The sequence below is a fragment of the Eptatretus burgeri genome, chromosome 15, assembly GCF_056783735.1.
Source record: "Eptatretus burgeri isolate ZD-2024b chromosome 15, Ebu_testis_v1, whole genome shotgun sequence".
Taxonomy (NCBI): Eukaryota; Metazoa; Chordata; class Myxini; order Myxiniformes; family Myxinidae; genus Eptatretus; species Eptatretus burgeri.
The window spans coordinates 70,783,624-70,810,258 of NC_140975.1; the positions used below are offsets into that span (position 1 = coordinate 70,783,624).

General features: G+C 45.4%; 1 protein-coding gene across 3 annotated transcripts in view; it reads right to left on the reverse strand.

The window, feature by feature from the left end:
- Positions 1-565: 565 nt before the first annotated feature.
- Positions 566-26,635, reverse strand: part of LOC147012503 (NEDD4-binding protein 1-like) — a 33,204-nt gene continuing 7,134 nt past the window's right edge. For 2 of the 3 annotated variants that reach the window (XM_085856864.1, XM_085856865.1), the window contains 6 exons: positions 26,339-26,581; positions 19,831-19,955; positions 13,929-14,025; positions 13,269-13,376; positions 9,433-9,537; positions 566-9,236 (listed from right to left, as the gene is read on the reverse strand). In XM_085856864.1, the coding sequence (XP_085712990.1) occupies positions 8,714-9,236; positions 9,433-9,537; positions 13,269-13,376; positions 13,929-14,025; positions 19,831-19,955; positions 26,339-26,581 (1,201 nt within the window). In that variant the 3' untranslated portion in view covers positions 566-8,713. The remainder of the gene's footprint in view (positions 9,237-9,432; positions 9,538-13,268; positions 13,377-13,928; positions 14,026-19,830; positions 19,956-26,338; positions 26,582-26,635) is intronic. The other variant, XM_085856867.1, reaches the window with a different exon arrangement.

Here is a 26,635-nt window from a genome sequence, read left to right on the forward strand (position 1 = left end):
TGTCTGCAACACCAAGGTGGTAAACCTGTAGGATCTTCGTTCTCGAATCACAGCTGCATGCACACTGGTGGACGCAAACATGCTGAGACGTACATGGCAAGAACTCGTGTACCACCTTGATGTCCTGCAAGTGACAAACGGAACTCACACTGAAGTGCTTTGATGATGTGAACAAAACTTTACAAGTTTCTGTATCATATAAACCAAAGGGTATCGTTGTATCATTTGTGGTTCAAAATATATTAACAACCAAAGTTGTCCGGATCTCTTTGGAACACACTCGCATATGCAAACACAAAGTTCGGTCAAAATCCCATCACTAATTGACAAGTTTAGCACGGTAACAGGATTTTTACCTCACGGGACCTCTGAGCTTTAACCTCGACCACATAATCCAATCAGTTTATCTTTACACCATTAAACATACTTGTACCAAGTTTGACTCAGATCGGACGTGGACGGACAACCCGAAAACATAATGCTTCCAGCGACTTTGTCGACGGAGGCGTTAAAACCCAATGCAATCGATGTGCGCGATGTCACCAATAATACAATGCACAGGTGATAAAAAATATTCATGTTTATTTGGATAACGAGAAAGATTCACAAACCGAGGAAAAGGATAACATTTTACAAATGTCTGGAATTCCTGAAGCTCATGGTCAACACAACATTAAGGAATGTATTTGTTTTTAAAAGTGCAGAATTCAACTTACCAAGATAACCAAGCAAGCATCGACAAGGAAAACAATGGATAAACAAAGGAGTCAAACAAACTTGTACAACATCAACATAGGATGCCGAGCTCAGGTTTCTGGGTCTTATTTCCAGAAATGTTGTTCAACCGAACATTCAACTGTTCACTCATTGGACTCCGGACGTGGCAGACTTCTGCCAGTTGGTGAATTTCCACTTTTTTGGTGTTGGATACTTTTAATCAAAACGTCTTTCATCTTGCTGATGCAATGACCATACCAACCTGGGTTGTTTATGGAAAGTTTCACAATGGTTGTTTACTAAACAACAACCTAAAACAGCTAAACAGCAGAGGATATGTTTAATAATAAAAACAAATTTATCACACATATTGTAATAGCAAGACTTCTTGCTGCCTGCCACATGTAAAAACCGAACCCACACAGTATGTAGCAAATTGACCAGGCACGCGGTGTGACCGTCCAGCACTCTATTTCCCGTTTTGGAAAAATAAGGAAACGTAAAAGCTACCATTATCCTGGGAAAGGTTACGTTTCTTAAAGATAGTGCAGAGCACGTGTAGTCGGTGTGGAATGGTAGTCCTGAGTTGCCGAACCGAGCTTCTGGATCTCACTTATTGCCCCCCCTCTTATTACTCCCCACTGTACCTCAACCCATCACCACCGAGCCTTTTCTCCTCCTCATCCAGCCCCCTCTCCCAGCTCTTCTGCAATCTCCCCCACACTCTTTCAACAACTCTCTTTACTTCCCCCCCACTCCTCCCTTGTCCTACCCTCCCCTCCCCTGCAACCAAAACCTCCTCCCTCCCTTTTCCTTAACAGTGTGGACCTCAAACATCCAGGGCCTTTGCTCAAACCTCACAGATATTTCCATACAGGTTGCCATTGACAAACCAAACATAATCTGCCGAACAGAAACTTTCATCCTTCAAGACGTCTTTGACTCCCTCGTATCTCTCCCTGGTTACTCCCTCCTCCGGTATGACAGACCTGAACCTCGTTCTGGTGGCGGAGTTGCTCTCTTCATCAAAGACTCTATTCCTCACTCTCCATGCACTGCCATCTCTCCCCCACACCCCCAGGAATACCTCTGGCTACGGCTTCCCGTCCACTCCCACCTCCTGTTTATATGTGTGTTGTATCGTCCACCAAACAGTGATGACTCCATTTACATCTCACTCTCCGAAAACATGGACCAACTTCTGTCTTCTCATAAAAACTCTCTCTTCCTAATATGTGTTCATTTAAATTGCCATCATGCCAGTTGGCTCGGTGTGGGTACCTCTTCTCTCACTTGCCATGGCACTTCAGAAAAAGACTTCTGTGACTCATTGGGACTGACACAATCTGTCAACTTCCCGACCCGGATCTCAACCAACGGTACTCCATCTCTTCGAGATCTGATTTTGACCAATTCCCCTGAAAACATCTGCTGCTCTTCCTCTGCTCCAATCGGTTCATCTGACTACATGCTTGTCCACCACATCTGACCAACATCTCTCTGGCAGTTATTAGAGAACCACCTCAGTGCCGTCAAGTCTGGCATTTCACTCAAGCCGACTGGCAGGGACGTCAAGCAGCCATCAAATTTCTAGACTGGACTCCTATCTCCACTTCCTCCAACATCAACTCATCCTGGGAATTCTTTCAAAGAAACTTGCTCTCCCTCATGCACAGATTTATCCCATCTTGTCTTCAGTTGTCATACCCTTCCTCCCGCCCTTGGTCCACTGAAGCTTGTGGTGAGGCAGATGTCCTCAAACAACTTGCCTTCACCTCAAGATAGGTTAAGCGAACTGAAGGCAATCTCAGTTCCTTCCACAAAGCTCGGAACAAGTGTGTATCTACCCTCAGGAGAGTCAGAAACACCATCTTTCTAATCTCAAGTCTGAACTCTCAAACCTGTCTCTCTCCTACAAATCCTGGTGGCGTCTAATAAAATCTGTTTCTGGTGTATGTTCCCCCTCCATCCCCGCCCTTACCTCAAATGGCCATACAACTGACACTGCACGTGAAAAGGCTGAATGCCTGAACTCCGTGTTTGCTTCTAAATCTTGTGTCACAAACCCGTTGCTTTCTGTACGCACTTTACCCAGTCATACCCAGCTGTCCCTGGACTCTGTGTCCTTTTCTCCTGACAAAGTGGAGAGCTTGCTGTCAAACCTCGACTCTGATTCTGCAACCGGTCCAGACAGCATCAGCCCACGTGTCATAAAAACCTGCTCTTCTGCTCTTGCTCACCCTCTCTCTGGTCTATTCACCCTCTTATTTGCTGAAGGTCATCTGCCATCTGCTTGGAAATCAACAAACATTACTGCTCAGCAAAAACATGTCCCTGCAACTGCAGACCAATCAGCCTTCTCCCAAACATCAGCAAGGTTGTGGAATCCATCATCAATTCAGACATTAAATCCTTCCTCTTCTCCAATGTCTTGATTTCTGTTCATCAATTTGGATTTAGACCAGGTCACTCGACCCTGGATATGCTGCTTCTGCTTTCCCAACAATGGATGGAGATCCTAAATGCGAGACATGAGATCAGAGCCATCTCCCTCGACATATAGCATGCTTGCAATACAGTCTGGCACCCTGCCCTGTTCACCAAACTCTCTTCCGATCGTATCCAAGGACATTTCCACTCATGGCTCACAAACTTCCCCTCCTGTCGCAGCCAACGTGTGGCCCTAAATGGAGTTCTCTCACCCCCTCTTTTTGTGAGGCAGTGTCTTTTTGTCCTCAAGGCAGTGTTCTGGGCCCTGTTCGCTTTCTGGTTTTCATCAATGATCTCTCCAGGTCAGGTCAGGTATGGGAGCATGCGCCGGAGCAGCGCGTCGCTGCGCCCACTTTCCGCCGGTACTCCAAGGGCCTCCATCTGGCCATCCCCTAGGCAGATGCACGGCCCATCCCCATCTCCTTGAGATGCCGATCAACCTGCTGCAATCACGAGGCACGTGGTCGGCGCATTGGCCTCCTCCACTCACGAGTCTCCCTCATTGAGAGAATCTGGTGAGCAGGACCAGTGTAAGGAAAACGAGCCACATGTCCATACAGCCGCAGCTGACGCTCACAGACTATGCAGCTAACAAATCTCATTTGAGTCTATCTCAGCAACCGCTCAGACACAAAGTCCGACCAGCGAAAGCCAAGGATTCTCCGAAGAGACCTCGTGCCAAAGGAATTTTTTTTGTATACCTTGTCGAGGCAAGTATGAGAGCGAACACACAACGCACAGCAAGAGGGGCATGAGACAAGAGGGGTGGGAGTGGAAAGGACAAAACAGTGGGGAGCAGAGACATTAGGAGTTCTGTGGAAGGGAGAGGGATGGGGTGGGGAACATTACAAGATGGACATTACAGGGACTTTCAGGAAGGAAAGCAGGGAATTGAAGGAGGTGGGCTTGGGTGGATTATCGGGGGTAGAAAAGATCAAGGATTCGGATGGGGGATGATAAGAGGTGGTGGTGAACAGCTGTTTTGAAGGCCTGGAGGGAAGAATGGGATTGAATAGAGTGAGGGAGTTTATTCCAAAGGTGGGGAAAAAAAGAGGAATGAAAGAGTGAAGGTGAGCAGTGATTCGTGATTTTGGTAGTTTTGCCAGAAGGGGATTTTTGGCGGACCTTGAGCGTTTTGCGGAAATGTGGTGGGGACAAATCGCAGAGAGAGCAGGGGCGAGGGCGAGGCTGGAGAGGAGACGGTAGAAGACAGAAAGACCACCGACCAGCCTGTGGTGAGAGAGTGAGAGGCCCAAAGACTCAGCCTCATTGCGGGATGACTCAATTAAGTCTCCATCTCAGATCTCTGGTCAGAGTCCAAATCTCACATCCAGAGAGCAATCAGCAAGCAGCAGCCTCTTCACTCTGCAGATCTGGACAAAATCACAAGCTTGTCCAACACGTGGAACATGTTTTTCAATCCTGACAAATCTCACACCATCACGATGTCTCTCCGAAAGGACCATCTGGACTCCACCCCAAGTACTTTCTCAACAATCCTCTTGAAGAAGTCCTTTCATTCAAGCTTCTGGGTCTCACTATCTGCCATGATCTTTCCTGGGAAATCCACATTTCCAAGCTGGCTTGCAAAGCCAGTCACCGACTGGGCATCCTCCATTGTGCAAAGTCCTTCCTTGGCACACCTGAGCTCCTGACCAGATACAAAGCTTTCTTCTGCAGCCTGATGGAGTAGTGCTCTCCCCTCTGGACTGGTGCTCCCACCTCTCGCCTTTCTCGGCTTCACGCTGTGGAAACCAAGGCATTTAGGATCATTGGTATCTCCCGTGATGAGGCTGAGTCTTTGGGTCTCTCACTAAATCACCGCAGGAAGGTCGGTGGTCTTTCTGTCTTCCACCGTCTCCTCTCTGGCCTGGCCCCCACTACTCTGAGATCTGTCCCGCCCATTTTTCCGCAGGGCGCTCAAGGTCCACCAGCAACCCCCTTTTGGTAAAACTACCAAAATCACTGCTCACCTTCACTCTTTTATTCCTCTTTTTTTTCCACCTTTGGAACAAACTCCCACACTCGCTTCAATCCTATTCTTCCCTGCAGGTCTTCAAAACAGCTGTTCTCCATCATCTCTTTTCTTTCCCCATCCAAAACTTCGACCTTTTCTACCCCTGTTAATCCACCCCAAACCCACCCCCTTCAAATTCCCTGCTTTCCTTCCTGAAAGTCCCTGCAATGTCCATCTTGTATACCCTGTGTACCCCACCCCATCCCTCTCCCTTCCACAGATCTCCTCATGTCTCTGTTCCACAATGTTGTTTTCCTTCCTCTCCCCCCCACCCCCTTTTGTCTCCTGCTCCCATTGTTGTACGTTCTGTTGTGTTAGCTCTCATACGAGCCTCGACAGTGTATACAAAACAAAAAAGAAAACAACACAAAATCTCCCAAAAGCCATCTGGCACTCGATGGCATTTTCCCAGTGAAATAATTGTCCCATGTCACAGGAATGAGATAAAAGGTGTTCTACCTTGTGACAGCTTCAACAATACACAAACCAATCCAAGCAAAAAGGACATCTTGCCAATCAACCCTAATTCTCATGCGAGCTTCCTTTTTCTCCTGCCCCCTCCTACTCACCCTCTCCTCTTCTGCCAAGAACCCAGTCTTCACCTTTCTTTCTTTTTTCTCTCTCTCCAATGTCAGAAAAAAACATGACTGCCAGACAACAGTTTGCCTTTTCTTCCTAGAAATCCAATTCCTCTGATATGAACCTGCAGTTTCTCTGCAAAGTTTATAACCATTGTGTTTCCATACCCCGAGGTGGAACAATTCAGCATCAGGCCTATCTGAGGTCCGAGCTTGCAGATCTTTCACAATCCACAAAAACGTGGTGATAACAAAAAGCTTGTTATCTGTCTCTGGAGCATGCTCCTCATCTGGTTCCTTCGTTTTTCAAGTATGAGGACATAATGGACACTGCTCATGTTGAGTCTTACTGCCACAGTCTGTCTTTGCAGGATAGGGCAAGGTCCTCAATCCCTCTCTTTCTGTTCTTATCCTATCCCTTCTCACTGAAAACATCATTCTGCACATGACATTCCAAGTCTTTTTACTCTTCCACTACTGCTGGCCATGACAGCATCAATGTCCAAATATGTTGTCTATTCCCATTTCTTTGCTGTTTTCCAGGTCATTTCCTGAGGGCCAAATGCCTTCATCATGGAAACGTCCTTGCATCAAGATAGTATTCCATCCATAACAAGCTGCAAGCAGCAGGCTACTTTGGACAGAATGTTATCCAATCCGATGTCCCATGTCCCTCAAGGTACTGTTCTGGGCCCAATCCTGATTATATATATATATATATATATATATATATATATATATATATATATATATATATATATATATATATATATATATATATGTGTGTGTGTGTATCTATCATTGACACGTTTTTATCACCAGAATATTCCTCACATCACTTTTCAGATGACCCCACTGTTTGTGGGATTGTTATGTACCCCTCAACCCAGAAGGCTTTGGCAGCATTCCTCTCTGCCAATCTGGAAAAAGAAGCAACGAGTCATTTACCTGGAACATGTCTTTTAGTGCAAGAAATACCCATATTCTCACATTGTGCAGGCAAAGTCCACAATTCATGTCTGTGGTCAACTTCTTGGAGAGAGTCACTGGAGCTCCTGGGAATTCGGACTATCACTTGGAACTGGTCTTGAGCAGATCAGATCTTCAATTAACCCATTCATGTGCCATTCTATATGCAGAGCATCAGTTCTGCCCAAGCAGTTTATTGGCTCGGGTTACAATCCTGGACGGGTTGCCACTCTGACACAGGACATCATGGTAGGAATTTGGAATTTGTTCTGGTTGCTGGTCTTCTTCTTCTTCGTATTGAGCCTGTGGCTAATGGTTGAGGGCACGGCTATGCCGCTGATGCAGTGCCCAATTAAAAGTACACTGGTACTCATTTTGCCAACCTCGAAAGGATGACAGGCTGTCAACTCCATGTGGTGGTAATTCAATGGCCACCAGGGGCTCAAACTCAGGACCCTAAGATCCCAAGCCAATCACCCTAACCACTAAGCCAACACCAGACTTTGGTTGCTGGTGATGGCTCGCCTTCTCTTTGCAAAGGACACCATGGGATCTTTAACATTCACCAACTAATGCTGGCAGAGGGGACGCCAGTTTAACATCCATCCGAGGGACGGCACACACACTGATGAATCATTCTGCCTGTGAAACAGGAAGACAGTTTATAGCTGGGTCGAGATTCAAATGGAGGATAACAGCTCAGAGGTGAATGTGCGTACCTCGAGACCATCCTGCCAACCCAATATCTTCAAGCTCATCTCAAAATCCAGCTGCCACCTCAAAATCCTCCACAAGACCACATCTCTTTCTTTGCATTCCTCAGCTTACAACAATGCATAAAGTGTTGAACTGTTGTGCCATGGCATTTGCTCTGTGGACCAGTGCTGTGATTTCCCATCTTGCCGCTCCCTTGAAGTCCTGGGATCTAAAGTTGCTCGTGTCATTGGAATCTCACGTCAGGAATATGAGTGCTTCTTGGTCATTTGACGTGCCATTCAGCTCTTGACGAGGCAGGTTGGTGGCTTTTCTTCTTTTTTTTATTTATTTAAATCAGCTATGTTCTGGTCCTGCTGGTCCTGCTGGTCCTGCTGGTCCTGCTTTCTCACCTGTCTACCCAATCCATGCCTTCCAAATGGCCTGCATTCTGTCAGAAGGCCTCTCCTTGTTATGCTCCCAAAGTCCAAGTTAAGCGCTCAGTGTCATTCTTTCATACCTCTCGTTTCTTGCCTGTGGAGCTGTCTTTTTGAGCCTGTTGGCGAGAGTTCTTCACAGCAGGATATCAAGTCTGTTGTCCAGTGCCACCTCTTGGTCTCTTCCATTTATGCTACCCAGCTTTACGACACCCTGTTCTCACCCTTCTCCTGCAATCCTGTACTTGTGCTGAAATTCATTTGTTTGTTGCCATACCACTGTTTTCCCTTTGACCCATTTCCCACTGTCCTGATCTTATGGAAACTTCAATACTTGCATCAAAATATAAATTAGATAAAAGATATCTGCACAAAAAATTAAAATCATGCAAAATTATGGTACATTATTAATTAGCTTTACAGACTTGGCTAAATCAGCAAATGATCCTAACTTTACAAAGTACTTTTTAAAAAACAACACCCTCAAAAGTCCAAAAGTTTCAACAACAATTATAGGAATCAGAGCAGAAACATTTCAATGGTTGTTCACTTACTTTTCTCCTGCCATACATACTCACAGCAAGGAAACCATCCGAACATAATGCATGATCGGTGAAACTTTAACTCTGTTGGGGATGAGGGAGGAAGAGTGACTAAATAAACCTTAATAACAGCTTCACTGATGAGCGCAACCCGGTGCTTTGGTTCGGCTGATGAGATCTTCACCAAAGCTCAAGTCCCATCTCGATCCTCAGTCTCAGCTGAGATACATTTGAAGCGACGTTGGTCACCTATCAAACATCATTCCCGTGCTAATCACAAGGCGAATCTTCATCGAGTAGCATGTCGCACAGAGCATTCACATCCCCTACATCCTTCTGCCATTGCATCAGCTTGTCCACTTCACGCTCTTTACCAGGAAAAACCGAGAGAAGCTCCTGTCTGAGCTCGCTTGGGCAAGGAGACTGAGCCTGGGATGAGGGCCGATTCAAACCTTGGTTCTCCTTTTTCGAAACAAAGGGAACAGAAGGAGACTGACGGAGAGCAGATGACGACCAGAGGCCTGACTTATTTCTGTAAAGCGCAGGCCCGGAGACGAGTCGTGGATTAGGTGGGAACCACGTCCGAAACTGTCCTGAAAAGGCAGGAAGTCGGGTAGGTATTATGGCAGAGGAACTGCACAAGGACAGCTTTGTGGATGGTGATGGCGATGACATCATTTGGCTTTGGTTCCGTAACGAGGGGTGTGGATTACCATGGCGTCGATAAGGCCTTCGTCGATTGGCATTGGCACGGATTTGTGGACTCGACACCAAACCTGTGTACGAGTCTTTCCTGAAATGGGGGTGGGAGAAGAAAAGTAATGACACGAGAATATGCGGAGAGTCTATGATTGAGAAAAATGCAACTGGAAGTTGAAAACTTGAGGTGCCAAGAAAGGAGATGGGGAGAGAAAAGAGGAAAAGAAAGACGAAGTGTAGAAGAGAGGATTAAGAACAGGATAGAAATGGCCCGGAGGACCTTTAATTACCGTGTGCCAGCATATAGCAACAGCTCGTCCACGTGGGGTCCTTGTGGTCCCAAAGGGTCATCAGCGAGCAGGAATTCATCGCCGGCAAAAGTGTATGTTAATATCCTGTCCCATCCATGCAAGTGAAATGATATATTCAGTTACAATGAAACAAGAATGACCACACTATGGTCACAATATATATATATACATATATATATATATATATATATATATATATATATATATATATTTTTTTTTTTTTTTGCCTCCTCTGTCCACTCAACTCCCTCATGTCCAACGTGTCTATGTGGTGAAAGCTGTGTTTGAGAGTAAAATAAATAAATAAATAAAAATTACCCACGGCTCACATTACATTCTCCAATCTGTCTCATTAACGTTATACCGTGTCTGTCCCATGTTCCCTTGTGAATGAATAAGATCACATGGAAAAGATTCATAGTGATTCGAACAGGAGAGATTACCTTTATATCTCTCACCTCAGTTTTGGTGTGTGTGTGTGTGTGTGTGTGTGTGTGTGTGTGTGTGTGTGTGTGTGTGTGTGTGTGTGTGTGTGTGTGTGTGAGTGTGTGTGTGTGTCAGTCCCTCTCTTCTGCACTTCGCCATTAAAGGGCAAATTAATTAATTTTAAAAATCCGGAAACGGGCAAATGGTAAACACGTATTTAAAGCATTCTTAAAAGAGTCAATTAATCAGAGTGATATCAGAACGAGCCGATTTATCACACGGTCACCGTTCTTTTAACCCCAATAGGGCGCCATTCAAAAATTATGGAACACTATTTTTTTTTTAGGGAGGGGTGCAAGGGCTTGATTAAACCTCACCAATAATTATTAACATACGATTCGATTTCTTTGGGGTCCCTCATCGTGATGAACACTCGACTCAAAGCCAATTGAAATTAGAAACAACAAAGCCGGACAGTGTATAATAAGCAGAGGCCGACAGGCCTAATGTGTTAGGTCAGGTCAAGTCAGGTGTGGGAGCATGTGCCATAGCAGCACATCGCTGCGTTCACTTTCCACCGGAACTCCGAGGGCCTGTCTGACCATCCCCCAGGCAGATGCCAGGCCCATCCCCATCTCCTTGAGAAGCTGATCAACCTGCTGCAACGACGAGGCACGTGGTCAGCCTGTTGGCCTCCTCCACTCACGGGACTCCCTCGCTGAGAGAATCTGGTGAGCAAGATCAGCATCAGGAAAACGAGGCACATGTCCATACAGCCTCAACTGATGCTCACGGACTATGCAGGTAACAAATCTCATTTGAGTCTCTCTCAGCAACCGCTCGTAAAACACAAAGTCTGACCAGTGATAGCCAAGGATTCTCTGAAGAGACCTGGTACCAAAGGAATTAAGTCTCCGTCTCAGATCCCTGGTCAGAATCCAAGTATCACATCCATAGAGACAGACTGGAAGCACAGAGGAGCTGAAGACTCGGACTTTTGTCCCCCTGCATGGTACCGACAGCGCCACACCCCGTGATCCAGTGAATCCATGACTCCCCAGGCCCGACCCAGACGTCTGTTGACCTCTGACTCACAGCCAGCAGAGACATGAATATCAACGCAAAGGTAAGTGAATCTCTCCACGACCTCAACATGTATGTGTGTGTGTATATATCTATATATGTGTGTGTTTAATTATGAGCCTGGTGTGGCTCAGTGGTTAAGGCGGTGGCTTAAGATCCCTGGGGTCCTGAGTTCGAGCCCCACTAGCCGCTGAGTTAGCATCAGGGGGGTTGATTCTACCTGTCATCCTTCTCAGGATGGTCCTGATTGATGGATTGCCAGTGCGTTCCAACTCGGATATCGGAGCATTCAGATGAATATGATAATTGAATTCAGAAAAATATTTTGGTTTGAAGAGATCTTGACATTCCCATACGATGCACCACAACTTGATCTCTCCGACATCCTCCACAGAATCCAGTCCATACAAGTGCTGAAAAGTGTGGGGACCAGTACACACCCCTGATGAACTCCAGTAACAACTGGAAATAAGTCAGAGATGGTATCACCACATCTCACAATACTCACAGTAACAGAGTATAGTTCAGACCGGACGTTGCAACACTCTCTGCTGGTAAGCAGCACCAGCCATCTCATTGAATGTGCTCGTAGGCCCTTTCAAGTAACTCTATTTTTCTCAATTGTGTTTAGGTTTACATGTGCGTTTTCAATAAAAACTGTATTTAACTGCGTTTTCACATTTTTCGGAATTTAGTGTCCTTTTTTGGGTGCGGCCCTCCGCCCCTCACCACTTTGGTTTTGTGGCCCTCTGCCCAAAAAGGTTGGAGACCCCTGCTCTACCACAACGTTTCCCCGACACTTCCCCCACCGAATATCTTCTGACTCCTCCTCTTAACCTCTCGATCCCACATTCAAACGACCTAGCTGGACCTCTCTCCTGAACCGCTGTCCACCTGGCAGAGCCAGTACCATCTTGATTAGTTTGAGATGCTCAGGTCATCAAACAGCAGCACTGCCCAGGCTGACCTGCTGGACCCACGACCCTAGCCTGTTATCATAATCTTGTGCGCGTATGCACACACACGCTCTCTCTCCACTCGCTCCCCACCTCCCCCCTGCCCACCCCTCTCCCTCCACACTGGATTCCTCACGCCCTTGAGACACTTATCTCTACCTCCACCCCACTCACTCCCTCTTCATTTCCTCACCCCACCCACCCCTCCCCTTCCTTATGTCCTGCTCTTTCCGCTCTCCTTAATACATTAAATTTGTGCTTCTTCAGCTTGCAACAAGTAAATGCTTGTCACAAAAATCAATCAATTCTCTTAACAAAAATTACAGTTCAAAAGTCACTCAGTTCGACCCTCAAAACATCACCGAGCCGAGTCCAACGGCACAAAGAGCAGCCGCAGTCTGAAAGGCTGATTTACTCCACCGCTCCACGGGCCGAAGCAAGTCCACGAGCACAAACTGTCGATTTACTCCACCGCCCCGTGGGACGGAGCAAGTCCACCAGCACAAAGAGCACCCGCAGCACCAACTGTTGACTATAATAACGACAGAGTGTTCCTGGAATAGGAACAAGTCCGAAAGTGAAGGATTCCAATGAAATCATTCGTGTTGTTTGGGCAAAAAGAAATAAACAAAAGGTAAAATCTCTTCTGTTTGGCCCAAAGTTGCAGACACGATAATCCTTATCCTAACTATAATTCACAGAGCGGTGTGTGTTTGTGTATTTGCTTGTTTGTCACACTACTTCTACAGTTCTGGGCTGATTACATCCAGAGTTGCTCCATGGGATGAGCATGACCCCAAACAATGTACAGGGTGTTTTTATCTTTGCCGGTGGTCTTGAGAGGGTGGGGGGGGGGGGGGGGAGAAAATGCAAATTCTCCACGTAAATGTGTATCATGTAGCACCCCCTGCAGGTGGGGGAGGGTATTACAAGTCCCCACCATTTACAGTGCAGTAAGGTGTTTTGAATTATGCAGCGAGGTGTAATTTGGGGAGGTATTTTGAATTACACGTTTGAATAAGGATAACAACATAATTGAATAAGTTTCTCGTGCTCTTGAAATCACACCACCATTCCTGACCAGGCCACAACCATTTCTGCCTCAAAGTCTCACCATTTCCCTGCACCGTTTTCAGGTGGCTTTTCATCGAGGATCACGTCACCTCCACCTCAATATCAAAACGCATCGTCACACATCCATTGGGTTTCGGATCGGGTACGAAACACCATAAAAGTAACAGTCACTGTGTCATTGACAGTTTTTCCTCCCGACACATCATCGCCCTCTTCCCTTGATACAACCTTTCACGGCTACCATGCCTTCTGGCCTCGTCCGGCACCCCTTCTCACCTTTCACCAATTATCCTTCTCCAGATTGGAGACACGGAAGAAAGGGCATTCAGATTCGCATTGGTCACAATAACACCTTCGGTCTTCTCTGCAAGATGCAACAGAAACCTGCAAGGTCACGTATCGAGTGAATCACCAGTTATATCGCAGCCTTTGATCGCAGGTTCGAGCTTACCGTTGAACCATCTCAAACATGCAATCCACAAAAGCCAATGGGAAGCTTTGATCAATGACCGGATGGGGAGTGATGCAGTGTGTTTGTGGAAGGAAGCAAATGGAGCTCGTTTTACTCCTGTGACATTGACTCTAATATTCACCTTATTTACACACCTTGATGTTGACCAGGAATTTCAGGTGTTTTTTTTTTAAAGGCTTCATTGTTCATGCGTTTTGAGCAAAATCATACTAGCATTGAAAAAAAAAAAAGACCAAAATGGACTATTCTCATAATAGACATGAAAAAAAATGTGGAACGTGTGGGACAAGCATGTATTGTACCTGAACTCAGGCCTCGCTATCTCACATCCCATACCCCCTCCTCCAAAAATTGGCTTGCAATCCCCAATTCCCTAATCTGTGCTCGTTTTTGTAACAACTCCGCGTTTTCAGGTGGCTTTTGAGGTCCCCTCCTCCCAAAAAAAATCCTTCCATGTGGGATACCTGTTCTCGTGAGAGAATATACGGACGCCATTGATGACACGCGATGGGATGAATGAGAGCAGGCCCAGATCCTCGAGCTGTCTTAGCAGTCGTCGCTCTGAGGAGAGAGAGAGAGAGCTGAAGGGATGGTGCATTCAAATCTTCAAGGTAAAAAAGGCACGAGGGCAAACATTCCAGGGACCATATCAGAGAAATATAAAAACAATCTACTTTTTACTATTTAAAAAAAAAAAGGTCAAGGCTCATCAAAGAGCCTGGCAAGACTGAGGAGCCATCACACCCAAAACTGAGCAGAGAGGAATATGCACATTGATAACCAACCATCCACACTCTCACTTCCTCGTACGCAGCCATTGGTAACCATGCTAACTGGCTAAACCCCGATACCTCCTCGACCTCCCAATTTCTGGTTTCGGGCAGTGGAAGTTTTTCTTCTCTTCCCCGAGTGATCTGCATTCCAAAGTCGAGCACGCCGTTCCGGATTTATCACTGTTGTCGGTGGTTATTGTCCACGTTTGTGTCAATTGTTCAGATTGTGAGCTCATTGACACGTCTTGTGTGTGCTTTTTTGGTTATCAGGATCTTTTGCATCTGCCCTGGCTGCTTAGGCTGACCCATTGAACCACATATTTACACAATTGTTTGTCATTTTTTTTCTGACAATCGTCTCTCACTATTTCAATTCCCACACTCGCTCTATGTCCTTCCTTATATCTTCTATGACAAAACAAACAACAACAAAGCCCTCGAATCTAACCCCATGTTCTGTTGGCCACGTGATATGTTCAGCACATCTGATTAGTCATCGACTCCTTCCTTACATTTATATTCTGTTAAACTCAGATTCCTTTTCACAGGTCAGGTCAGGTATGGGAGCATGCGCCAGAGCAGCGCGTCGCTGCGTCCACTTTCCACCGGTACTCCAGGGGCCTCCATATGGCCATCCCCCAGGCAGATGCCTGGCCCATCCCCATCTCCTTGAGATGCTGATCAACCTGCTGCAACCATGAGGCACGTGGTCGGCCCATTGGCCTCCTCCACTCACGAGACTTCCTCGCTGAGAGAATCTGGTGAGCAGGGTCAGCGTCAGGAAAATGAGCCACATGTCCATAAAGCCGCAGTTGACGTTCACGGACTATGCAGGTAACAAATCTCATTTGAGTCTCTCTCAACAACCGCTCGTTGGACACAAAGCCGACCAGCGATAGCCATAGATTCTCCGAAGTAGACCTGGTACCAAAGAAATTAAGTCTCCATCTCAGATCCTTGGTCAGAGTCCAAGTCTCGCATCCATAGAGCAAGACTGGAAGCACAAAGGACCTGAAGACTCGGACTTTCGTCCTTCCACATAGGTACCAGCAGCTCCACACCACATTATCCAGTGAATCCATGACTCCACAGGCCCGACCCAGACGTCTATTGACCTCTGACTCACAGCCGGCAGAGACATGAATATCACTGCTAAGGTAAGTGAATCTCTCCACAACCTCAACATCCTCACCACAAACAGGCACAGACAGGACAGCAGCATCCAAGATGTCATCGAAAGCCTGGATCTTAGTTTTGACCCAGGAAACCCGTAATCCCAGCGGCTCCGACTCCGCATTCAGCACCTCGAGGGCCCCCAAAAGGATATTCAAAGTCTCCGCAAAGATGACTGCATCATCTGCGAAATCAAGGTCAGAGGTCTTGACATTTCCAAACGATGCAACGCAGCTTTATCTCTCCAACATCCTCCCTAGAATCCAGTCCATACAAGTGCTGAAAAGTGTGGCAGCCAGTACACACCCTTGACAACCTCGAGTAACAACTGGAAATAAGTCAGAGATGGTACCACCACATCTCACAGCACTCTCAGTACCAGAGTAGAGTTCAGACATCAGATTGATCAGTTTTGGTGGCACCCCACGAAGACCAAGAATCTTCCAGAGGGCATCCCGATTCACTGAATCGAACGCTTCACAGAGATCAACAAAGGCTGCAAGCAGCCCCTGCCGAAACTCTCGTCTGCGTTCGGTGAGGACACGAAGTGCAAGGATACGGTCAATCGTTGACCTCTTTGGTGTAAAGCCTGACTGCTCTGGACGCTGGTGCTCAAGCAGATGGTGGCGAACCCGATCAAGAATTATCCGAGCAAAGACCTTGCCCGGCACTGAGAGCAGCGTCACCCCTTGGTAGTTGTTGCAGTCTTGGTGATCACCCTTCCCTTTCCAGAGAGGGACAACAAGGCCCCTCTTCCAGTCAGTTGGGATGATGCCTGTGTTCCAGGCAGGGCACGGAACTGCATGCAACGACATGAGTGCAGCATTTCCACCAGCATTGAGAAGTTCAGCATGGATGCCACAGATCCCTGGAGCTTTACCCCATTTCAACCGGTTTACCACAGCGTGTGTTTCCACAAGCGAAGGTGGACCACAGTTGATTGGAGGGTCAGCAACAGGGATTGAAACACCCCTGACGTCCAACTCGACAGCTGGTGGATCAGCCTGGTACAACCGCTCAAAGTAACCGGCCCAGCGGGCCTTCACTTCTGACTCCTCTGTCAAGAGCCTACCACCATCTGCTCGAACTGTAATACACCGAGGGATGGGCTTGGATGAACACAATGCACGAATTCCCCTGTAAGCAGGACGGGAATCCCTTGTCCACAGGTGATGCTCTACCCCCTCGCAGATTCTTTGCACATAGGCCTCCTTGTCCACCCTTAGCGCACGTACAGTTTTACGCCTGAACAGCTCAGCTCTGCCATTCAGCCTGGCCCTGCGACTCTGGTCAATGGTATCCAGTGTCCCTTGAGAGACAAAATTCTTTTTTGCCCCTCGGTGAGTTCCAAGACATCCACTGGCAACATCAAGGACGGTGGTCTTGAAGGCATTCCACAACTCTTCAGGACCTTCCAAAGCACCCAGACTCCTCAAATTTCCACTCAGCGTGTTTGCAAACTCCTCAGCTATCCTCTCATCCTTGAGCTTGCAAACATCCAGCCTTGGCTGGGATGGTACCATTCTCCTGGATTTCAGGTGCAACTTCAGAGTTGCTATAACGAGCCGGTGGTCATTATTGAGGAACTGAGCACTCCGGTAGACCCTGCAGTTCTGGATCATCCTCCAGCGACTGTCAACGAGGACATGGTCAATCTCCTTTGCCACACCGCCAGCATTGGAATACCAAGTCCAGCGATGAGCTTGTGGGCGCTGAAACCATGAACCGGCCACCCTAAATCCATGACTTCTTACAAAGTCAAGGAACTTAGTGCTATTCTGGTTCATAGTTCCTGACCCATGGGGACCAACACATGTCTCATAACCATCCCTATCAGTTCCAGTCGATGTATTGAAATCCCCCAAGACTAGAAGTTTATCTCGTCTGGGGCACTGATCAACCACAGACTCGAGCGTGGCGTAGAATGCATCCCTCACGGTGAGATCACTCGCCTCAGTCGGAGCATAGACAGAGACCAGAGAAATCACACCTCAGGAGTGACGAATCCTTAATCTCATAATATGCTCGTTGACCGGTGTTTCCTCAATTATCATTGGAGTCAGGTTATTGGACACAGCCACAGCAACTCCTTGAGTACGGTAACCATCAGAACGACAAGAGCAATCGTAGGTGTAACCACCCACCATGATCTCGCCGCAATCCGGTCTCTGAACCTCAGAGAGTGCGGCAATACTGATGTCCAGATGCTTGAGCTCAGATGATAACAGAGACAGGTGATCATCCTCTCTTGGGGTAGGACATTCCAGGCACCCACCCAAAGGGACCGCCTCAGGTTAACCCAAGGAGACCACCGTCTGGTGGACGACACCTCAGCACCACTCCGACACACTCTCCCGCAATCTGACCCGGGAATGTTACCCCGTGGTTTCCCTCATATCATCAAAGATTGGGGGTCCTGAAGTCTTTGCCCCAATCCCGTCACCCGGTGAGCTGCCCTGTGAAGGGAAGCTGCACAGGAGGTACTCCCACGGAGTGGGTTTTCAGATTTATTTGTGTTTTTGTGTTTTGCGGAATGAAGGGTTTTACGGTGGCCGGAGTGCAAATCCTGCCACCAACCTCCTAATAAGAAGTAACCCAACTGCAGGAGGACGTCCGCAGACACAGTTGGGCACTAGATATGGATGGCCGTTGGCTCACAAGGAGCTCCTCCGCCCTTTGACAGGTTTTGTTTTTAATCCTGCTGGGTGTCCATATCCAAACACCCTCCTCAACAGAAAACCTGGTGGGGGAGACGGTTTAGTCGCTGACAACCCGACCATGGAACAGGTTAGTACAGGTTTACATGGTACCTGTAGCAGGTTACAGATCGAACCTGACCTGACTATGGTTTGAGGATAGGTTTGCAGTGGTTAAATGTGAATGAATGAATGAATGAATGAAGGTGAGATTAAATTAAGATGTCCAAATGTCCTTCTCCCTTACCGTTCCCTCTTCTTCCCTTCTTTCCAGTTTCATTCCTGAATGGCTCACATATCTGTGCCCCATCTCCCATTGCAGTCATATAGCATCATCTTTCTTCGTGCCCTTAATCATCACCCTTGTTATCTCAATCCTGATTCCAGTGTTCATCCATCTGCCCTCAAAATGGAATTCTCAAATCAAACTTGTATTACGGTGAGTGCAGGATGACGGTGGTAAACTCCTTAACCTCAGCACCCTCCCTCATTTAATCTCTTTCATGCCCAGGTCACCCCCCCCCCCCAACACCTGTAGCAGATTCTCCCGTCCCTGCCTCTCCAATGCACCACCCCTGATACCTCCACATTGCCACACCTTGCCAACAGAGGCTCCTCCGCTGTCCCCAACTGTAAGGACCTCCAACTTCTAAGGCCTGCACTCAAACCTGGCAGATCTCACAATCCATGCCACCACTTCTAAACACTCAATTTGACAACTACTTAACAGGATCCTTCCCACTCCAACTACCCCAAGCCAATGATGCCACTTGCAGCCACATGCTACATGTGAAAGAAGAGGAGGAAGAATCCTTCCTCCCATAGGATGTCTTCTATTGCTCTGTCTCCGACTATTGTCTTTTCTAATTCAGCACACCTGAACCCTGTGGTGGAGATGCAGTTTACATCAAGAAGTCTATTTCTCACTGTCCGTGCATTGCTCTCACCCCTCCAAACCCCCAGGAGTACTTTTGATTGTGACTTCCCCTCCACTTCCACCTCTTGTCTGTCTGTGTGTTGTACCGTCGTCGGAACAGTGACAGCACCAGCTACATCCCTCTCTCTCTCTCTGCCAACATGGACAAACTTTTAACCACTCGTCCCAACACATGTGGCGATTTCGATTGTCACCATGCTAATTGGCTGGGTGTTGGTTCCTCTCTCACCAGCCATTGCACTTCAGCAAAGGACCTCTGTGACTCCATGGGACTGAATCAATCTGTGAACTTTCACACCCGGATTTCTGTCAATGGGAAATCCACCCTTCTGGACTTTGTGATGACTAACGTTCCCGACAATGTCTCATGCTCCTCCTCTGCTCCTCCACTGGTTCATCTGATGGCATGCTTTTGAGAGTCAACATCTCTCTGGTTATTGGTAAAGAGCTGCTTCAGTACCGTAGACGCTGTGAGTTCACTCAGACTGACTGGCAGGGACTGGGGCAGAAAGCGTGAAAAGGTCAGCAAGAAGAAAGAAAGAAAATAAAATCAAGGGTTGATAGAGGAGACAAAAAGGTCGCACCCGAAGGAATGGAAGGATGGGTACAAATGGACTCAAAGGTGATTCCATGGACATGACAAAAGACAAGGGTGAGGGTTGGGGGGAGGAGTATGGGTTGAAGGTAAGATATGAAACTATATTTGGACTTCAACAGTTTAAGATACAGACACATATAGACAGACAGACAAGTCACTAAGTGATAAGTCATCAATGGGAAGATATACCGGGCATGTTCGGTTGGTGTGCTTCATGCTGTGGGACAAACACCATGAGGTTGCGATGGCCACGCTGCCAGAAGTACTGCACACATATCGCGACTCCGCGACACGAAAACAAGCGCCGTCCATGCCTGTCAGCAGTCACGTGTGCACAGTCAAGTTGAGCACTTATTACTGTAACATCCTCACACAGTCCCTGGTTTACACATATATTTAAAGTGAAACACTGCACTGATGAAGTTTCAAAACCACAGAATTGCAATACGTGATCAGATATTATATATTATATATTATATATATATATATATATATATATATATATATATATATATATATATATATATATATATATATATATATATATATATATATATATATATACACATACATATACATATACATACACACTAGCAAATACAACCTGTCGGGGGGTATTAAGGAGGGGAGTTGAGAGAGGGAGAGAGGGGAGACAGAGGAGGCAGGAGGGAGGGAAAGCTAGGAATGGGGGAAGAGTGAGGAAAGGGAGGGAGGGAGGTGGGGAGAGACAGAGACAGAGAAAAAAAAAAAGAAGAGAGAATGGTGAGGGGTGGAGGTGGGGTTTGTAAAGACAAAGATATGTTTTGCTTAATGACAACACAGACACAAAAACAAACTCATGTCAGAACAGCTGTACACACAACGACACAGCAGAGTTTATCATGTAACCCGCTGGCACATCTGCAGAAACTTTGATGTCCCAGTTCCAGAAAATTTGTGGGAACATGAACCAAATATAATCACTGAAAACATGGAAGTACCGACCGCTCACGTACGAACTCATGATCCCATCGAGCGTGAACATCAAAAACAAAGTGTTGTGACCAGATATCATACTTGGGTAAAATAAAAATAAAAAAGAGAAGAAGGCATTGCTTATTGAGGTGTTAATCACAGTGATTTTGGACTAAACGATGCAGAAATCAAGAAAATGACCAAATATCAAGACCTCAACAATGAAGTGAGAAGATCCTGGAAGTTGAAGAAAGCCATAGTTGTCCCAGTGATAGCTGGACCTACAGGAATGATGACAAAGAACCTCACAGAGATATTAAACATGGGGGAAATACCCCATGGCGCTCACTTGGTAGTGACTGGATAAGATAACCAGGAAACACTGGTAGTCATGGATGACCCACAACATATATCATGGAGAAGAAAGTGAATATCTATGGATTCTTTTTTAATGCCATGAACAACCCTTGTTACATCACGGGTGATAAAGGTTGTGGTCAAGTTTCATTGAAACTGTGTGTGTTGCTTCAGAAAAGAAAGCAAATACATATTTTTGGGGGCAACCCCCCACCCCCCCCCCCGTTTCACTCCTTAAACCCCAATTTTTTTGAATGACGTGAACAAACTTTGGTACATCATGGGTGGTGAAGATGGTGGTCAGGTTTCATCGGAATTGCGTGTCGTTTCTGAGAAGAAGGCCGACACATATTTTGGGGGGCAAACCCCCTCTCCCCAGCGAGCCTGCTGGACACCATTTTTTTATGTCGTGATTAAACATTGGTACTTTATGGGTGATGAAGGTTGTCGTGAAGTTTCATTGGAATTGTGTGTGTCGTTTAAGAAGAATGCAAATACCTCTTTGGGGAGGTAACCCATTCCCCCCCACCCCCATAAACTCCCTCTGTAGACCCCTTCAGACCCCGTTTTTTTCTTTTATTGCCATCACGGGTGATGAAGGTTGTGCTCAAATTTCATTGAAATCATTTGTGTGTTTCTGAGAAGTTGTTGCAAGTATTTGTGGGCAGACGGACGGACGACGCGCCATCCCATAAACTCCCCGAAACTACTTTACAGGTGAGCTAAAAACATCTCTGGGAATATTATTACAAACGAACTACATTTGGAAGCTGTCCCGGGCTCAGCGATCATCCTGAAGAGGAGTCCTCGGTACAAAACTTTGAGAACAAAAAACTTCACACATTGGTCCATGAATCGTGATCCTTTAGTGAGATGAAGGTGGATAATTTGAGCCCACCCTGGGAGAACTCCATTCCACATTCTGAAACCCCATATACAGATACCAATCAATGACACATATACACACACACACACACACACACACACACACACACACACACACACACACACACACACACACACACACACACACACACACACACACACACACACACACACCCTCTAGAAAGTCTACACCCCATTCAAATTTTTCACCTTTTGTTGCCTTCGAGTCTGGAATTAAATTGAATGAAACCAGACATTTTCCGCCTTTATTTACACATCGTAACCCACAACTTCCAAGTGAAAAACAAATTGTACAAATTTCAGGAAATTAATTAAAAATACAAAACTAGAATATCTTGGTTGGATAAGTGTCAAACCCCCTAATAACAGCAAATGTAAATTAGCTCAGGTGTAGCCAATCACCTTCAAAATAACACACCAAGTTAATTGGCCTCCACCTGTGTTAAATTGCAGTGATTCTGGTTATTTCAGAATAAAATCAGCTGCTCCTGTAGGGTTTCCTCTGTTGGAGAGTGAATTTCACAGCAAGGACTCAATTATGAGCACCAAGGAGCTTTCAAAAGACCCCCAGGATAAAGTTGTGGAAAGGCACAGATCAGGGGATTGGTTTAAAAAATATTTCAAAGACCTTGAATATCCGTTGGCGCACAGTTAAGACGATCATTAAGAAGTGGAAGGCATATGGTACCACCAAGACCCTGCCTAATCAGGCCGTCCCTCCAAACTGGATGACCAAGCAAGGAAGAGACTGATCAGAGGCCACACAGAGGCCAATGGCAACTTTGGAAGAGCTACAGGCCGTTATGGCAAAAACTGGTTACTGTGTGCAGGTGACAACAATATCCCAAACACTCCACAAGTCTGGCATGTATGGTAGGGTGGCCATTACTCAAAAAGGAAGCCATTACTCAAAAAAGCCCACGTGAGTCCTGTTTGAGGTATGCAAAAAACCACTCTGGAGATTCTGAAGCCGTGTGGCAAAGTTTTGTGGTCTGACGAAACCAAGATGGAACTTTTTGGCGTAATTGCAAAATGTTACATTTGGTGCAAACTCAATACAGCACATCACCTAAAGAACACCATCCCTACTGTGAAGCATGGTGGTGGCAGCATCATGTTATGGGGATGTTTCTCATCAGCAGGGACTGGGGCACTTGTCAGGATAGGAAGGAAAATGGATGGAGCAAAATCTCAGAGGAAAACCTGCTGCTCTCTGTTAGAAACCTGAAATTGGGACGGAAGTTCACCTTTCAGCATGACAACGACCTGAAGCACACATCCAAAGCCACACTGGAGTGGCTGAGGAACAAAAAAGATAAATGTCCTTGAGTGGCCCAGTCAGAGCCCTGACCTCAATCCAATCGAAAATCTGTGGCATGACTTACAGATCACTGTCCATCAGCACTCCCCATACAACTTTATTGAGATTGAACAGTTTTGAACAGAAGAATGGGCAAATATTGCCCAATGAAGTTGATTGGGCAAATATTGCCCAGTCAAGTTGATAAAGAATGGCAGGTTTGGCAAGTGCTCGCAAGCTGATTGGTAATTGAACAAACCTCACTCAGCACATGGGGGAGACCAAGGAACCTTTGGTTCTGCCACTTGTGGAACGAAAATAGTTAATTTTGGGTGATTTTCACACTTTTCCCCTTTTGCTGAGATAATTTTTTTAATTTTCAGCACCGTTGGAGTCGTTTTGTTTCATCCGTGGGACAGGTGTTCTGATTTAAAAACCGCAACGTTCCACATGTGCATGGGTTAGTCCATTTACTAATGAGGGATTGTTTTGTGATCGTACAATAAATTGTAGTGTGGATTTGTTTTACAATATCGACAAGTATTAACAGACGGAACTAGCACATACCTCCGCCACGCAATGCCTGATCCATGAGAACGTATCGGGCCCAATACATTTTTGAAATATCATGCTATGCAGTACTATGTATCATTTTTGGCCCGATCTCTCAATGGTAAAGAATCACTTTAGAAATTAAATAATTCTCGTATCCAGATCAGGAATTTTCACATGAATTGAATCAATTCTTCCTTGTTACACACCCAACGTGTCCACCGAGTTTGGTCCAAATCCGTCCACGACTTTTTGAGCTATCGTGCTTAAATATAATTTTTGGCTCAATCTCTTAAAGGTGAAGAATCACTTAAAAAAATTCTAGTCGTCGGATACAGATCCGAATCTTCACCAAAATTGAATGAGTTCGTCCTTGTCAAACACCCAACCTGCCCACCAAATTTCATCCGGATCCACCCAAAACTTTTTGAGATATCCTGCATACAAATAGACAAACAAGAAGACGTCGTGCAGAGCACGATATTTGCAAAATCCATGAAAGAAATTTGACCGAAAAATAATTGGTGGTTGAATTCAATGAGCAAAATGTGCAACTCTTCAAATTTCAAGTCAGTCGGATGAAAGTTGACAATTTTAGAAACTCGGCCGATGTTGACCCCAAAAACAATTGGTGGTTGAATTCAGTGAACGGACATGCAAATCCTCTTCAAATTTCAAGTCAAATTGGATGAAAATTGAGGATTTTAGAAATACCACCTTCGTTGTTGACCTTTTGACCTTTGAAAAAAAAAGTAGATATACAGGGGGCTGCAAAAGTAGGTATACCGGAAGGATTATACCAGTATTACCAGTATTATAATAGTGGTGCTTGGATTCATTTAATACTACAATTCATTCATTAATATTAGATTAATACGTTTATTATTAACCTCTGCCATCGAAGATGGACGGAGGTTACCGTTTTCACCCGTCTGTTTGTTTGTGAACACTATTACGGAAAAACTCCGACAGATTTCGAGGAAACTTGGTGGAGGGATTCGGTATGGTCCAAGGATCATGCAATTAGATTTTGGACTTGGTCCAAAGTCCAATATTGCCGCTATGGCGGCCATTTAGAAAAATATATTTGAATTTTTGTTTTTGCATTTCTACATGTTTTAAGTGATTTCCAACCCCCCCCACCCCAAAAAAAATTGTTAGAGAAAAAAAAACAAAATTTTGCAACTTTTTTTTTTCAACAAAATTTCGATTTTTTTTTTTTTTCATTTCCACATGTTATAAGTGATTTCCAACAAACAACATGCCGAAATTATAATTGCGGCTGATTTTGGAACTTCAGGTGGATACACCCACGTAAAATCAATTTCTGTCTCAAGGAATCTAGTTATGACGAATGAATTGAGTCTGTACAAGGGAAAGTTGCAAACTATAACTCTGTGAGCACTGTTGACGTCAAATTGAATGAACAGGATATCAGGTTGACTTGAGTGACCAAGCAGTATTGGCGGCGGAGGTTTTGCACTCTACCAGAGTGCTCCCCCCTCGAGTTGGTATGTTGTTATGGATATGCTTGTATAATCAATAAAATACGTTTTGTGCACACGTTTTGTTTTTCATTACTGTATACCTACTTTTGCAGCCCCTGTATATATATATATATATATATATATATATATATATATATATATATATATATATATATATATATATATATATATATATATATATATATATATATATTGTATAAATATAAAATCAAAGTAGATGTGTGTGCAGACAAACACATTCACCGACAGATTGATGGATTACAGTAACCTTCGGGAATGCGTAAGGCCAATTAGAAACTTTGCAAAGCTTTTAAACAAATGTAATTGATGATCTAACGATAGAGTCCATAGAACATGTTACCCTGTGCAGTGTTAAAGTGTATACAGTTACTGCACTTCAATTTAAATGAAGTAATGATTTTAAGGAATGCTAAAAATTGATTCTTGGAAGGTTAGCGCTATTGAAGCAGTCTTATACATCACTTTATTTAACAATGTGCAAGTCCTAATAAATGGAAGGGTTTTGAAAGTGCAAAGGTGGTGATTTGTGTTCTCGGTCTAACATGTTCCGTTAGTTATTCGTGCCTGTTTGTGGCCTTCATAACATCCTTAAAAACAATAATGTAATTTTTGGAATGATTTTCAATTTTGTGTGGCAGGCTGGCCGACAGAGTAAAAATATTATCTCACTCCTCTCTGCACATGTGCGATCGGGACGAATTCAGAGCCAATATACGGGAAAACGGCAGACTTGTCTTTCTATTCATGTTCCGATTCGTGGTCAAAATAAGCTGTTCCTCGATCATAAACTGGTGTTTGTAGACAGACAGACAGATGGACAGACATGAACCAATTGCTTGACCGTGCTTTTCGCTTCGCGCGTGCAGGGTAATTAATTGCAATAACGTCACACAGCCAATCATGAACCAGGCATGTCAGCATGTGCAAACAATTAAATAAACAAACAAATTAACCTGGGAAATAAAAAAAAAGAGAATTTATAACCCAGTATAATCATTCTGAGTTTTTGGGGAATCACATCAGGTTCACTTTATAGTGCCAGTTTGCAGGTTAGAATAATAGGTTCGAGGTGTGTGCATGGTTGGATTTTGGCACTCACGCCAACGCCACATCAGAGCCATCGATGATCACGTGGCGTAGGTCATGCCGGCCCGGTGAGTTCACGAGTCTCAGCTGGAAGGTCACGGATCTCTGATGTTGAGAGAACGGGCCAGGTGGGGATGAGCAAGATGGAAACTCAAATTGCCCAGTCTCAGATTCTTTCCCTTTCTCCTTTTCCGTCCCAGTCATGCCCGATGCTCCAGCCAAGTCATCAAGCTGCCATTCTTTCTCAGAATTTTCACTGGAATAAGGGAATTCAAAAACAGTGACAGTTCAAAAATGGTGATGATGCAAA